This window comes from Meleagris gallopavo, chromosome 8 (assembly GCF_000146605.3).
Source record: "Meleagris gallopavo isolate NT-WF06-2002-E0010 breed Aviagen turkey brand Nicholas breeding stock chromosome 8, Turkey_5.1, whole genome shotgun sequence".
Taxonomy (NCBI): domain Eukaryota; kingdom Metazoa; phylum Chordata; class Aves; order Galliformes; family Phasianidae; genus Meleagris; species Meleagris gallopavo.
The window spans coordinates 19,698,256-19,713,860 of record NC_015018.2 but is presented as its reverse complement, the minus strand read 5'-3'; the positions used below and the strand labels follow the sequence as shown (position 1 = coordinate 19,713,860).

The 15,605-nt window shown below is 36.4% G+C and overlaps 1 protein-coding gene across 1 annotated transcript in view; it reads right to left on the bottom strand.

The window, feature by feature from the left end:
- The window catches only part of LOC100541517 (protein FRA10AC1), a 31,063-nt gene that overhangs the window by 6,429 nt on the left and 9,029 nt on the right, over positions 1-15,605 (bottom strand). The window contains exons 2-9 of the mRNA XM_031554584.1: positions 13,212-13,483; positions 11,972-12,048; positions 9,589-9,681; positions 9,458-9,503; positions 7,203-7,279; positions 6,480-6,563; positions 5,914-5,998; positions 314-359 (exon numbers count right to left, since the gene is read on the bottom strand). Of these exons, the coding sequence (XP_031410444.1) occupies positions 314-359; positions 5,914-5,998; positions 6,480-6,563; positions 7,203-7,279; positions 9,458-9,503; positions 9,589-9,681; positions 11,972-12,048; positions 13,212-13,483 (780 nt within the window). The remainder of the gene's footprint in view (positions 1-313; positions 360-5,913; positions 5,999-6,479; positions 6,564-7,202; positions 7,280-9,457; positions 9,504-9,588; positions 9,682-11,971; positions 12,049-13,211; positions 13,484-15,605) is intronic.

The window sequence follows — 15,605 nt, the reverse complement described above, 5'->3', positions numbered from 1 at the left end:
GAGAATCAGCAAAAATAAGTTACTGATTTAGAGGTGGGACTGGAAGATATTATAACAATTCTCACTGAAGCTTTCAGAACCAGTTTAGTCTGAAAGTTATCATTTTTCTTTACGTAGAATTTTAATTTATGTAGATCAGTATGCTCGCTAGAGCTACGCAGAATAGAACAGGAAAGTTAAGAGTTACATCGATTTATCACCATCTGATACTTAGTATAAATTGTCAAATACAGTCAAACAAAATTATGCTGAAAAGAAGCAATAAAAGCAACAGCCAGAGTGAAATGTAATATAAAATGAAAGGGAGGATTACCTTTTCCTGAAATTACTTCCTTCTCATGTCTCCATCTAAATCCAAACTGTTAAGGTAAGAGTGAAAATTAGTTGTGAATAGTCAACAATTTCAGTACAACACAAAGACTAATTTCAGTAACTGATATCCTGCATGTGCTTCATTCTGTTAATTAAAAGTATCTCTCTGCTTCTGCTTGCAGAAAGATCCAAACTTACTCATATAATTGACATTCCAGTAGATGCTGTTTAATTCTGAACAACTTTCTAAAAGACTTCATAGCATGTAGAAGAACAAATAGGAAACCGGGACAGGCTGGCTGGCTTTACCAGATAATTCACTGCAATTCTGCGCACACTAAAAACTAGGACCATCACTAGAACAGTGATTTCAGAATACTGAAAAGGCACACGACTACAAATCCATAGGTCATACCTCACATCCTAAGGCTACAGCAAAAGTAAAAATTAACTTATATATCCTTCTACATTGCAAAAAACTTCACCTGAAGAAAAAACCCAGTACTATTTCTGCTTTCCAGTAGAATCTGTTTCATTCTCTCTAAGTGCCAAGTAATCCAGTGAGAAGATCAAAGACAGAAGAGAGCGAAAACAGCCTCAGAAAAACAAGTCTCTTTTCACTAACAAGTAGAAAGAAAGGACAAAACTCAGTGCCATGCAGCTCATCCAAAAAGGGTTATCTGGTATTTCATTTAAAAGTAATATACTTGGAGTATATCAAGTCAGAAATAAAATTCCTGCTCTCCTGCTCTGTAAGCAAAGCATGGAAGATTCCAAACTTCATGCTAAAACATGGAAGGAGCAGAATGAGGCAAACTGTGGAGAGAAGGTTTCTAAAATGAGAGAGGTATACACATGCTCACAAAGCCCTTTGAACCTGTGTTCCAAGTTGTCGTTTGGAATATGATGCTGCTCTTGAGGCACTCAAAGACTGAACTCACACAAATGTGCATTTTCCTAGATGCTGTGGCATGCATTCTGCAATATAATGGATTGATTTAATATCTAATTTTAACTGTAAAAGTTCAGACATCTATTGATCTATGTAGTCTTTTTTTTTTTAAATAAACTATAATAATTCTTTATCTGTAAGGCAGCAGTATGGAGTTCTCATGTGAAAAGTAGTAAATGTTTCAAAAAACACTGGAAAAAAGGAGTAATAGTTGTTCTGGTTCTTAAGAATACGGCTCATAAGTGATAACTAAAATTGAAGAACTGAGCAGAAAGGCAAAATAAGCCACTGTATTACACAGCTATGTCTAAGAAAGCTAAAAATGTGAACACCAATCATTATTTGCCTCTTGAAATCTGTCCACTAATTTCAGAATTGGTTGTAAGAGTATAACATGAGCAAAGCTTTCATAGTTACTGGTTTCACATAACAAAACAAACAAAACAGAGGAGACAATCAGGTACTGCTGTCATATTGTGATAATGTCTATTTGCTATGGCTGGATCAGGCTGTGCTTGTACTGCTCTACAACCTGCAGTCTGCTCTAAAGTACCAGTTAAACCACTTGCGCTTCAGTCAAACAATAATTAATCAATTTTAAGAAAAAAGTACTGTGCTGAACAATTCAATGAAAAAACAATGCAAAGTACAATTGTAAATATAGAATTTATGACGAAAAACAGATTTAACACTTGGTCTACAGTGATTAAGGGCATTCCAATTCTGAAAACCTTGTGCTGCATTTAAAAATATTGCACATTTAAGATTAAGTGTCAACAATACTTGGGCACCAATTTTGCATGTGTGTGCTGCAGGATATAAAAAGTAAAATGTTTTCTCATTGTTCCCCTGCCACTTCTCCATTTACAAAGTTATCTATGCACACACTAGCTAATGAAGCAGACTTTCCTCACAGTCCCAACATGACCCATCATGATATAAATCTGTTGATATCCTTATGGAGTATTTCTGCAACAGTATCAAGACAAACAAACAAACAAACAAACAAACAAAAAAGAGAGTTTGCAATATAAGAAAGGAGGGAGCCAGAACCACCTGTGCTACTAGAAACCCAGCATATATACACAGCTAGGATAAAATTTGTCCTCATCTGCTATTCAGTGTTTTGCCTATCATTCTTTCATCAATTAATGGAAAATGACAGAGGGAAAAAGACTAAAAAAAATAATAATAATAAAAAAATCAGTGAAATCAAAACTATGCAACAACCATAACCCTCTAAGCTAAAATACCAGAAGCAGATTAAACTACCATAGGAAAATTAAAGATAGGTTCTTGAATAGTCAGCCTGTAAAACAAAGGAAAATAGAAGCATCATCAGCAGTCATGTTGCCTATTCTTTGTTAAATGCATTCAACGAAATTTAAAATGAGCTACTTCTCTGAATAGAATACTAAGTAGACTAACTCCAAAATGGATGTTTCACAGGACTATCAAATGACTAACTTAAAAAGTAGGTAGTTTCTGAAGATGTGAAAGATCTTTTAATATCCATAAACAGTAAAATTCTCAAATTAATTATGGACTGCTTGCATAATATTTATTGTTTACAACTAACATGTCCAGAATCACCTCTTTTAGAAAAGAAGAAAGGTATAAATTTAAACAAAATGGTGGAAAGACATCATAGACACTTTAAATATTTTTCTTTTCCCATAAAAGCTTTCCTTGCTGACAGTGACAAAAGTGAGCGTTTTACCAAATGGAAGACAAGGTGGCCTAGAAATCTGAAAATGATCAGGAAAAGAAACACAACAAAAAAGAATAAACTATTCTGTCTAACGACTGGGTGTCAGATCTCATTTCTTAGCAAATGGCAGACATTTCAATCTGTTGATCTATAAAACAAAGCAGAAACACAGTGAATAAGAATCCTTTTGGGAAAATAAGGCTAAAAGAAAGAACATTTCTAGCCTAATGCCTAACGAAGTCAAACTTACATGCTGAGCACTCTCCCTTACTGCATAGCAAAACTGACAACAGAGGTAAAATATCTGACAATACAGATGGTCATTTATCAGCATCAAAGCTTGCAGACAAGAAGCTCAAAAGTACAAACAAATCTTGACCTTAAGTAACTTGCATCTATGGAAAATACAAGGAGTAACAAGCACACCAACACAAGAGTTGTCAGAGCATACTCTTCCAGCATCTACAAGTAGCCTCATACCAAAAGACCACCTTGGCATTGCTCATTAGAAGTGAAGACGAAGATGACACACAAGAAAAAAAATGAGACACAACAGAGGATTTATTATGGGACGTTTAGGGGAGGAACTAAAGGCAGAGATGAATTTTTAATATCTGGGGAAGAGTGTAGGATAAAATAAGGATAAGGAACAGAATGACACTGTGTTCACACAAATGCTTCTCTGTGTCTGTGACCTGTGTGGCTGATTCTGTATGTGTATTATACACATATAATAATACATTATTATTACACACATACGACTGTGCTCTGTGTGCGTGCCTAATAGGAATATGTTTTCAGCCTCATTACTGCTGGAACCTGGGTGCGTGTGCTGCAGAGGCCAGCCCATCTCAGGCTGTTGGACCCAGCATGATATAGCTTCCTTTAGCAAAGGGTTTCAGTTTTATGAAGTCCTACACAGAAGGTGAGGGCTTTTTCACTGTCTGCTTTTGAGCTCCTGAAAAAAATCACGCAAGTGCTGATTTCTCAGACCTCAGCATTGTGCTATGCATGGAACTGGCTCTTATTATCTGCTATTTAGAAAAACTGTGTTGGTTTTCTCAGATGGAAAGTTCTAAATGAGATCTTAACTACAATTCAACATAGAAGTCTGAGAAGAATTAGGTAGCTATAAGATTTTGGGTAGTAGCAAATAATTATTGTGAAAAGACAGATGAAATAGATGGGCCAGTTTCAATCTCTGGCTTTTGATAAGAGCTTTTTATAGATGGATAAAAAACAGACATGTTAAAAAAAACAACACAACAAACCCTTATCTTCAACTTTACTTTAACGTTATCTAACAGGATATAAAGCATCATCAACTATGAGATGAAAGTTGACCAGCTGAGAAGCTTGCTACCCAGCCTGCACCTCTCACCACCAACACTGCAAAACTGAAAGTATGAGCAGCTAAAGATAGCTGACTTCAATTTCTAGAAAAGACAAAAAAAGAATCAAGGCAGAAAAAAATCTGAAAGCACAGGCTGCATTCCACTGGTGTGAATGGGAACCGATCAGCAGCCTATTTCTGACTTCCAAGAAATAAGCCTGCTTTGGCAGCCCTCTGTACCAAACAGCGGACATGGATACATCAACAAAAGAGAATGATCTGGAGAAAGGACTCCAGTGTGATCGCAACATATTTGATATCAGAAAGCATAAAAGAAAGTAAGGGAATGAATTACATGATATATCAGAATTGTGCTGAAATAACAATTCCAAGACTGATAAGTAATCACTTATTAGCATACACAGATATTCAGACAGACCTCACAGTTAGGACAGTCACATCTGAAGTCTGACGAAGGAATACTATTCACACAAAATAGGAAACTAGGGCAAAACAGATTCCCACAGAAGACAGTAAACATATGGAAACTTGGCAAAGCAAGGAAAGAAACAAAATCTGTAAGCAAGCTCAAGGGAAACTCAGGTTAGGGGTGGTGTAAACACCGAGGGATATGAGACAAGTACAGAAAAATAAAATGAAGTTTACTTGTTAAAAAAAAACAAAACGGAAGGAAGACATCTGCAGCATTATTACTTTCTCATTTTTGTTAATCTTTATTTAATATTTGCATTTCTTCTGTTCAACTTTTTTTCAAAGAGCTGTGATTTTTTTTGGCCTAATATTATAGTTTAAGCTCAGTCCTTGTAAATATTTACGAGCAAATGTAATTTTCTATACTATAAATAGTCTCAAAGAGCTTTATACAGACACCATTTGCAGGGCTTGGTTGTTACTATTTGCTAACAACACCAATATGCATTTGAATCCAGAAATACTTCGTAAAATCACAATACAAAATGTATATACTCCTTTTGACTAAGACATCAATAAAAAAATTGGAAACAATAATGGCTGCTTTGGTTAAGAAGAAAAAAGGGTCTTCGAATTCATCTGTTTCTCTTAAGAAATTCTATTTACTTACAAAGAAAATACAAATCCTGTTTCCATAAACAGAAAAGGACAAGCAGCAAGAAACACTGCCTTAGAATAGACATATGCAAAACTGTTTAAGACAGCATTCAAGTACAGAACTTTTTAGACTTAAAAAAAAAACAACCACAACAACAGCAAGAAAAACAGTAACATTCCTGTTTTTTTTTTAGGCTTTCTTGAACTCTTCTCTCTAGACAAACCTCTCTTGCCTTCTCTCCCTAAACCCTCATTTTCTGCCTTGCTTACACACAATGTATCTCTTCACAAAAAACTGTTATACAGAAATGCTTCTATTCCCACAAAAGTATATTTCTGGGGCAGTGACAATGCTCAGATTCAAAACTGCTGCTGCTTATTAAGTAACTTCACAGTTTCTCACAACTCTCTTTCTAGGGAAGGGGTACTAACATTCTGGTTTCACTACATACAATGTTGTAGGAAAAAAAAAAAGCATGCTTAAAAACTAAGATGATTTACAATAATCAGATGTACCTTGTTCTCTTTGTATCTGCTGAGATCTGCTATACAGTATTCTTTGAATAATTTATCATAATACTTCTTTGCAAGCCTCTTCTCCCTGTAAAAAGTTTGGGTTTTTTAAAATTAAACGTAGAATACAATTCATTTTACATTTTAATGACTTTAAGCAAGGTAAATACATGTGGTTTCATCTGAAGAACACATGTTGCAGAGTTAGAAATGCAAAAGAAATATACTCTCTGACAAAAGAAGAAATTTCACAAAAGTGGAAAAATGCATCCAAAATACAACTACAGCCCAGATTAAACTACTTTTTTTCAAAGAGGCTTCCTTCAGGATATTCAGAACAATCATTTGGCTGTCAGAGAATGCACGAATAATTTTCAGTTCTTTCTGTCATCAATTAATTTTGTCACCGATTGATACTACTATGTCTCCTAAAGTTCTTCCATTTTAAATGCATTAAAGATCAAAGGACGATCACTAAGTATGCACAGCAATCCCTAATTAACAGAAGACGCTACAAACTTGGTACAAAATGATCTAAAATTACTGTTTTATGTAATAGTTCCAGGTACCAATTCATGTCTGCTTCATCATCTTCTCTCCACAGGAATCTATGGTTTTCTCTTATAACATCGAGATCCGTCTTGTCATTCTCGCTATAAAAGAACATTATTTCAGTACAACACACCAATGAAAAGTTAGCCACATACTAATTTGGTAAATATCAGTATCTTCTATTTTTTATCTCCATCTCACAGCATACATGAATGTATTGCTGTGGAATAAAACTATTAAAAAATGGTTAGTTTTTCCCAAATGTAAACTTCCCACTGGCAAATGGCCACAGAAACTGCAGATGCCACGATCCTGTCTGACAATACTTTTCTTTTCAGACAGTTATGTCAGAAGGCAGTTACAGGCAGCTCTACAGAAAGACATCATTATTCTGGACAAGTGACAGCAATTTAGCACATTTCAAAAATACTCCACATTGATAGCTTGAAAGTACTGCCAGATATTTCTCAAAGTACCTTCAACTAATGTTCACCTGTCATCTTTCTGTTTACATAACAAAACGAATAATTCAGCTTATGGTTAAGCTCTTACATAAAATAATGATGCAAAGTGAAACAAAGCAGTTCTGTGCTCTGGATATTTACAAGGAATGTAGTTACTACTTGGGACCAAACAAATTAGTAATTTGAGACATGCATTTCTTATCTCCCTCAATGTTATAATTTAACTGCTTTGCATATCAGAGGGACCCTGAGGACATGAGGGAAAATACTGCTTACCCAGAACGTCGGAAATCCTCCATTTTCCCACCATAGTACAAAATGTAGTCATTCACTAACTTTCTATGTCTTGAATACTGAATAAAGCAACTAAGGAATCTGTTTCAGTACTGACATTCTTTTACTTCACTATCAGTTTGCAACTAAATGAACAATTAAAACTTTCAATATTCTGAATAGAAAGCATTTTTTTGTTCCCTAAAAACTGCTCGGTAATTTCCAGAAACAACAGAATTAATCAGCAATTTTTACCCAATAACCTCTTACAGAAGCTACTTTCCAAATACAGGACTTCAAGGCAATTTCCTCTGTAAAACCTCAATCAGCTGCCAGAACTTTATAAAACTGTTCTTCAAAGATGCTCTATAAGCATGTACATAGAAGCTGGTTTCAATCTTCAGCTGTGGTTTGCAACATAATTTCTTAGTACTGCTGCTTCAATTTTAATACAAGCTTGTACTTTGTATTATAAACATGAGTAGGCTAGAATTTGTTTTATACCATAAAATACAAATAAAAGCTACTTGCTTTAGTTTTTGAGATGAGAACCACAGGAAACTTTTTTTTTTTGTTTGTTTAAACCTGGGCCTCAGAAACATGATTTGAAACCTATTTTGTACCATAATATGAGCAAAAATATATAACTATTTATTTGGAAAATAAGCACCTTCACATTAGAGATGGCTATTCAAAAATATTTTAATTAACTTCTATAAAGTTTCTAAAACAAAAAGTTACAAAATGCATTACCACCTTGTACACAGGCAGGCAAATATTACACCGTGTGAAAAAGAACAATTTGTATCAACAACTGTTTTCCCATGCATACTTCAGTGGAGAAAACATCTTATTTTCCAAAGGTCTCAAAAATGTTAATTTAACCTCACTATGCATGTTTTCTTTTTCCCTTCCACCACAAACAAAAGAAACTTGTTCCTGAAACAAGTAGAAAAGGTGTTCTGCTACAAAAAAACACATCAAATAAAACATACTATTTTGTGTTCTTATACGAGTTACCAGGAGTTAAAAGAACAAAAAAGTAAAGGTCTTAGATAGGAAACACTCAAAAACATAAGCAGAACCTTTTAAGAGTTTCTACACAATGAGCTTTATAGTGAATTCCAGGAAACATGGGCTTCTCCATGATTAATGACTAGCTACAGCGTCAGGTGGACTGATTAGATACATCTATGACACTAGATGGTTTGGTTTATGCAGCCCCTGGTCACATAAAAATGGAAGGCTAACGTTATTTTCCTATTATTAACTTTTATCATTGAAGAATAGCTATTTAAAAGATACAAGGAATGGACAGCATTTGAAATACAGTCAGTCAAAACATAACGACAGCAATTCAAGATAAGTAAAATGTATTTCATATTTAACTGTAGTAAAAGATAGGCAGATACTATAGCTTTGTGCTCAAGCTAAGAGATTTTTTAAAAAGCCTATGTGGGAACAGTAATGCAAAACTGTCAACAACATTTAAATTAACTACTTTCACTATTTGATAAAGCCCTTCATATCACTTTTGCTTCAATTAAATTTGACAGAAAGTAAGTATGCCTTGTGTAAGGTAAATATCAAACACTTGTTCAAAACATGAATCTGAAAGCTACATAACTTCTTTTAAGAAGTACAGCGTGTTATGCTTTTTGTACATACACTGTAATTACTTTAGTATGTGTCCCAGGTGAAAGCTAAATAAAAAGAGAAAGGTTATAATCTAAATAAAGCCATAGTTTTAAAAATACATAAATAGTTGCATGAAATATGATTAAGAGATTAAAAAAAAACTAAAACAGAAGTACACATTATATTAAACAGGCTTACATTAGGGCATCTGTAGAATCTGCCTGAGACTGTGCTATTTTGCACAGACTTTTGAATTTGTTAATGCAATTCTTGGACTTCCAGTGGAAATGTATTTGCCCATAGATATTGGCAGCCTTATACAGAATTATACTCTGTATTAACCAAACTGAAAGAACAAAGTGCATTTGTGTTGATCTAAGTAAAGTGACAACTTAGTCTGAAACAAGGCAACTTAGCATATCGAAACTCTGGAAAAACTGAGTTTCCCAAGTAGTCCACTAAGTAAAGGCATTCCCAGAGAGATCTCAGTAACAAAAATAAGCTAATTTGAATAACTACTTAGTATCTGGTGCTGCACTTGCAACTGTAAGAACTGAGAAATCCAACTATTTTGACAAAACAGATTTTCAAACTTGAAGAAAAATTAAACGGAAGGATACTGCATCCATCGATATCAGGTGAAATCTTCTCTTCCTTGCTTCTTCTCTGTCAATAATAACAAATACATTTCAGTGAAAGTTATCTTTACATTAAGGAAAAAAGCCTCAAAAGTGCAATAGATAAAAAATACCTGTCCCATTCTTCAGCAGCAAATTGCCTGTGAGCAACCTTGACCTGTTTTGGTTTTTGGAATGGCTTTACCAGAAGGCTATCTTCTTTCGTACTAAAGATAGAGAGGGAAAAGGGGAGAAAATTCAGTCACAACCTGTCAAAAGAAATAGCATCTCCATATAGAAAACTTGAGTAACTTGAGTAACAAAAGCTGCTATGTTCATTTCCACATGAATAAAACCAGACCTCACAATCAACATCAGATTAGACTTTGCTTCATTTAGAGAACAAATATGGAAAGGCATTTGCTTACAGTTAGCATTAAAAGAAAATCATCAACAACAATTTGTACTTTATCAACATTATTACCATAGAAGTACAACAAAACAAGATTTTTTAATTTCACTCTAAATTTCAAGCCCTGTATAAATCTAGGTTGCAGAGCTAAGTAGAAAAAGAAAAATATGCTTGTTGAGTAAGACTGAACATTAGTAACTCTATCCCATCCTTTCATGCTAGCGTCTCAGCACTTCATTCAACAGCTCTGCTTCTCTTAAGACATCACGAGAATCTCTGATTTAAAACTTAAGTAAGTACCATGCTGTGAACCATAGTTATCAGTGAATACTTAAAAATATTTTCAAAATTCAAGAAAATAATAAAAAGTTAAACATAAAGAGATGCACTTTTAGCTTAGTAAGAGATATATTTAGTTAGTTTCTTTGCTCAAAAGAGGTGAAGAAAAAAGATTTTTCGATTATTAGCAAGTCAGAAACCTGTAGACAATGAGCCAGAGATTTTCTATTTCAAACTATAAGACTCTATAAGAGCTAAGGATTTCATTTGCTCAAAAGGACCTATGGGTACAAAAATCCCATAAGGAATCTGCATAAAACAGCAATTCAAAAAAAACTTAAGACTATTGTTTTCCTCTAAGTGAAAAATAATGTCATCATAGAGCAAGAAACAGACGCACACATATGCAGCAAACACACGAGAGCCCTACTGGGGATCAGCAGTAGAGTGCCAGAATGAGGGTAATGATGGTATTTTTGAAAGGCTCCTGATAGTTAGCTAATATTCCACTTAGGCAGTGGAACGGTAAAGAAAACCAAAACTGAAAAAAAAAACAACCAGTCACTGTTTTTGTTCTATGATTCTAATGACTAAACACTGATATTTCCCCCCCACAAATGCAGTCAAACACTACAAAAAAGATTCTTTCAATTTTACTATAACGGAAAATACTCAAGAGTCCTAGGAAAGTTTCCAAAAAGCCTTCTTAAATAAAGTCCAATAAACAAAGCAAGAACAAGACAAAAAAGGGGATAAAAAATATATTTGTAAAATATAGACAAAATGTTCAGAAGGGTGTGGAAAATGTCAAAGGATTATGGTGCCAAAGCAAAATAAACACAGAAATAAAAATCTGCTCACATATTTGCTCACTTACTTCCATCCGAAGTAGGATGGAGGAAAGAATAGGAAAGGTAAAAGTGAGAAAACGCAGAAATTGAGATAAAGGCTGTTTAACAGGTGAAGCAAAAGGTACATATGTAAAGAGATTGAGATAAGGAATTCATTCACTACTTCCTATTGGCAGGTAGATTTTAGCCATTTTCAAGAAAGCAGTGCTCCATCATGCATAATGGTTACTCAGGAAGACATACCAGACCGCAGAACATCCTCCCTTCCTCCTTTTTTCCCCAGCTTTTGATACTGAGCATGGTGCCATATGGTATTGGACATCCCTTTGGTCAGCTGGGGCCAGCTGTCCTGACCGTGTCCCCTTCTAACTCCTCGTGCCCCTCCAGTCCCTCACTGGCAGGACTGTATGAGAAGCAGAGAAGTCCCTGACTCAGTGCAAGCAACACTTTGCAACAACTAAAACATCAGTTTGTTTTCAGCACTATTTTCATCACAAATCCAAAATACAGCACCATATGAACAACTATGAAGAAAATACAATCTATCCCAACCCCAAAACAAATGCCATCAGTTCTTCACTTCCTCCAAGTGGGTGCTTTCTATCTACAATGCTTGTTGCCAGTTGGCCTTTTTGCCTTGCTCTCCAACAGCTTCACATTTCCTGATGGATCTGCAGTGAAATGAAGGGAGAAGCCAAACACCAGCAGTTGATACTAATGCTCAGAAAATGAAACACAGCGCTCCAAGAACTGAAAGGCATACAGACACCAGATGGACATGGCAGAACAGATCTTAATCATTTGGCAAAGGGAGACAACGTGCTCTGGCAAGTATGGCATGAGGAGATGCACAAATCTGAGACTGATTTTTCAAAAATCATTTCTACACCAGACTTTACATTCCACAGCATTATCTCCTATGCACAGTAACAGCACATTAGTACAAAATAAAGCATTAACTCCATTTTACATTACCTTTTAGTCTTTTGCACAGACTTCTCTCCATTCTCCTCGTCACTAAAATCAGAATCATAGCCGCCATGGCCTCGTGCCTGTCAATAAATAAATGGCAATGCAGTCAAGACACCTGGTAGAATAGTATGGATGCAGCATAACTAGAGATCAGAACTGCACATCACACATGAATAAGAGAAAGACATGCAGTAGAGTGCAAATTTGCACATATATCTACACCAAATCAAATCCAACATATAAAGCAGAACATCTTCCAAGTGGTGTAGGACAAAGGAACTATGGTTTCTCATAGACAGTCAGTCTGTCAAAAAATCGCTTTACAAATAATCAATATGCATGTATTTCCATACTTAATCTTCACAGATGCAGATAATAAAATGATGGTAAAACATTCTTGGTCTTTACTTTCAAACCACCTTCCTTATACACAAAAAGGTGAGTTTTTTCCTCCAAAAACTAATTTTTTCAGAGGGCTAGACGACAGAAAATGATGTGTCCACATTAATAAACAAAGATGAGAAATAAGGTTCTTGGGTTGTGGTACAATAATTTAGATTGTTAGTTCTTACACAAAAAGCTGGAAAGCTGATTGAAATAATTAAAAAACAAAACAAGATGCCTGCAAAAATGTGCAGCTTAAGAGGCAAAACATTCAAACCACGGAATAAAATGTCTTCTATACATTTTTGAACTATTACTAGTTAGTATGTTTATATGTATATAGACACTTACATATAATACACACACACCATATTTTAATGCCATCAAGTGAATAAGCATTGGCTAAAGCCCAGATCTGTCATCTCTGCTTTTCAGCATACAGCTACATGCCCAATTATTTCAGGAAACAATGAATTAAGCCACTTCCTTCCAGTTGCCCAGCTGCAAAAGGTTGTGAAACTACCCATGAGCCAGACTAAACCACTCACCCAAATTACAAATTATCCTACCCCCAAAAACCAGTATCAATTCCTACACTCCCTATAATCATATTCCCCCCTAGACAAAAGCCTGTTTAAAATAACCCCTTAAGGATGGGTTTGATGAGGTGGCTTTTCTGGAGGCAAATACCTCCCACTGATGCCATGCTGGAGTCAATCATATCCTCTACTGACATCAACAATTGGTCTCTATGGTGCAGAGTACGTAGAACACTGCCTTTTCACACCACTGGTTGTTCAGTAATTTTTAAGATTTTTTTAAATTTTTATTAATATTGCATTCAGCCACACTCACTTGCCTGTGTACAATAGGTGCAGTAGTTGTCTGCAGTATGCTGCTGTTGGCGGGACTGTGCACTGGCAACGGAACAGCAAAGGCTGGTAAGTTCTCCCAGCAGTGCCACAACAAGCTGCAGTCCAGGAGCAGCTCCCACAGCTGAGGCTGCTTCTAACAGCAACCCTGTCACTACCTCACTAACAAAGCTTATGTGAACTCTAAGAAGGCTGACTTTACATTGTGAGTTTGCTGAAATGCATGTACAGCAAATACTTTTAAGCTTGGCCTCTAAATCTTAAAAACAGCACAGTAATCCAGGAATGTTTTAAACAGCAAATGTAATGCTTCCCAGATGAAAACAGAGAGCTTCCCTTGCACTTCGAAAAGGAGAAAGTTAAAGCCAACCCAAAGTGAATGGAAGTCAACATGAGATAAATGAAGTATAAAAACAGGCAAGATGAGAAAAGCTCAAATAAAAGGAGATATTTGCAGTGGTTGCCCTTGGATGACTGGCTGCTGGAAAGAAGCAGATGTACTTAGTAATCAGCTCCCAGCTGATTTCAGGAATGAATCAAATTTTTTTAAAAAAGGTAGCTTCAACAGAATCATGATGAGAGGAGCTCTTGGGCTGCTGGCTGCCTTGGGAAGCTGTGACTGCCAACGTAAGGACAGGTATGGCTGGGTCCTCACAGGCTGCTCTTTCAACAGAAAACCCCTTCACAGCTTCAGCCATTCCTCCAAATCACTCCAACAGTTTAATGACAAATTCAGGGTGAAAAAAAACAACCACCCATGACTGATCTCCCAATACTTATGGACTGCTCAGTCTTTGAAGGCAATAGCACAGTAGGCAGGTGCTAAGCTGAGGCTGGTTTGCGTATCAGCAGCTCCAGCAGCACTGAGGCCACTTGTGGTGACCCCACCAAACAGTGAGAGAGCCCTGTCGAGCTCAGATGGTCCCCAGATAATCTGAATATTAGGTAAAACATAGAAATGAAGTCCAACAGATAATCTCATCCAGACATGACTCCTTCTGCTTTAAAAGGAGAGGGTAAACAGACAACTGCTTGACATGAAATTTCAAGGCTGATTTCTCCCTTACTTTAAAAAAAAACAAACAACCTAACACCCAACAATCCACGGTAAGTAAGACATGTATCATAGTTAACTGCAGTAAAAGACAGGCAGATACCAAAGTTTTTTGCTTAACCCAAGAGATTTTGAAAGACATATGTAATTATGGTCATGCAAAACTGTCAACAAAACTTAAAATAACCACTTTTGCTATTTGATAAAACCTTTCTTTGCTTTAATGAAATTTGCCAGAAACTAACGATAGCTTTAGTAAAGAAGCAAGGTAAATACCAAACACTTCATCTAAAGAAGAATCTGAAAGCTACACAGATTATTTTAATGTGCTTTATTTTTTGTTCTAACACTGGACCTTTTTTTTTTTTCTTCCAAACAAGAAAAGCATCTAAATCACTGACAGTGAAGTAATTCCAACATCTTGGTCTTATTAATAGCGAAGTACCACACCAACTAGCTTAGGGCTCCTAAGAAACTAGCAATTTAAACAAGATAAACGTTCTAGCACTGCATGCTGCTGGCAGCAGGCAGGAGATGGCAAATGCTGGACACTGCAGACTCTCCAGTAGCACATCTGCAGAAGGCATCTGCATGAAGGAAAGGATGCACTCTTCAAACCTCCCTTTTCACTGAGGTAAAAGCATACTGCCGAAAGGGACATAATGTAGAACTGTCAGAATTGACTCCTGATCATGACACACAGCTGAACTGAAAGTGGCACTATAAAAAAGTAATTTAAAAAGGGTGTGTGGGAGGAGGGTGGCTGTCCATCTCAGCCCTGTGCTCTGCTCTGTTCCCAGCCCCAGGAGCTCATCTTGAGGCACAAAGACTACTGGAGAACACAGACTAGAGCTGCACAAGTATGGGCAGTAGAACTGAGCTGGAAGAGGCCGTCCTGGCTGCATGCAAGGTACGTGCAGGGATGGGCCTGCTTCACAGCAAAGCACTCTCTGAGAACTTGAGGCCCAAAAAATACTAATAGTAAATTCAATTAGCTTCAAACCCACTGTTCTGTGTGAAACCAATTACAAAATGTATTTGTACATACTGTACAGTAAACACTCCTAACAACAAGGAAATCCACCCGTAAAATACAGCCCCTTTGCGAAGTTTTTATTATTACTAGTGGTATTAAGGCTTTAGAACTATAAAAGGAGAAGTAAAACGTAAACAGCAGCAGAGCACGGCAGCAGGGGAACTTGCGTAGCTCTGCAGTGCAAAGGACGCTGAGGAAGGCCTGTGCCGGCCCGAACACCGCTACCCAAAGCTGTAGGCCCTGAAAGCCTCCCGGCCCAGCCCGGCACACCCCCGCAGCTGCCTCGCAGGC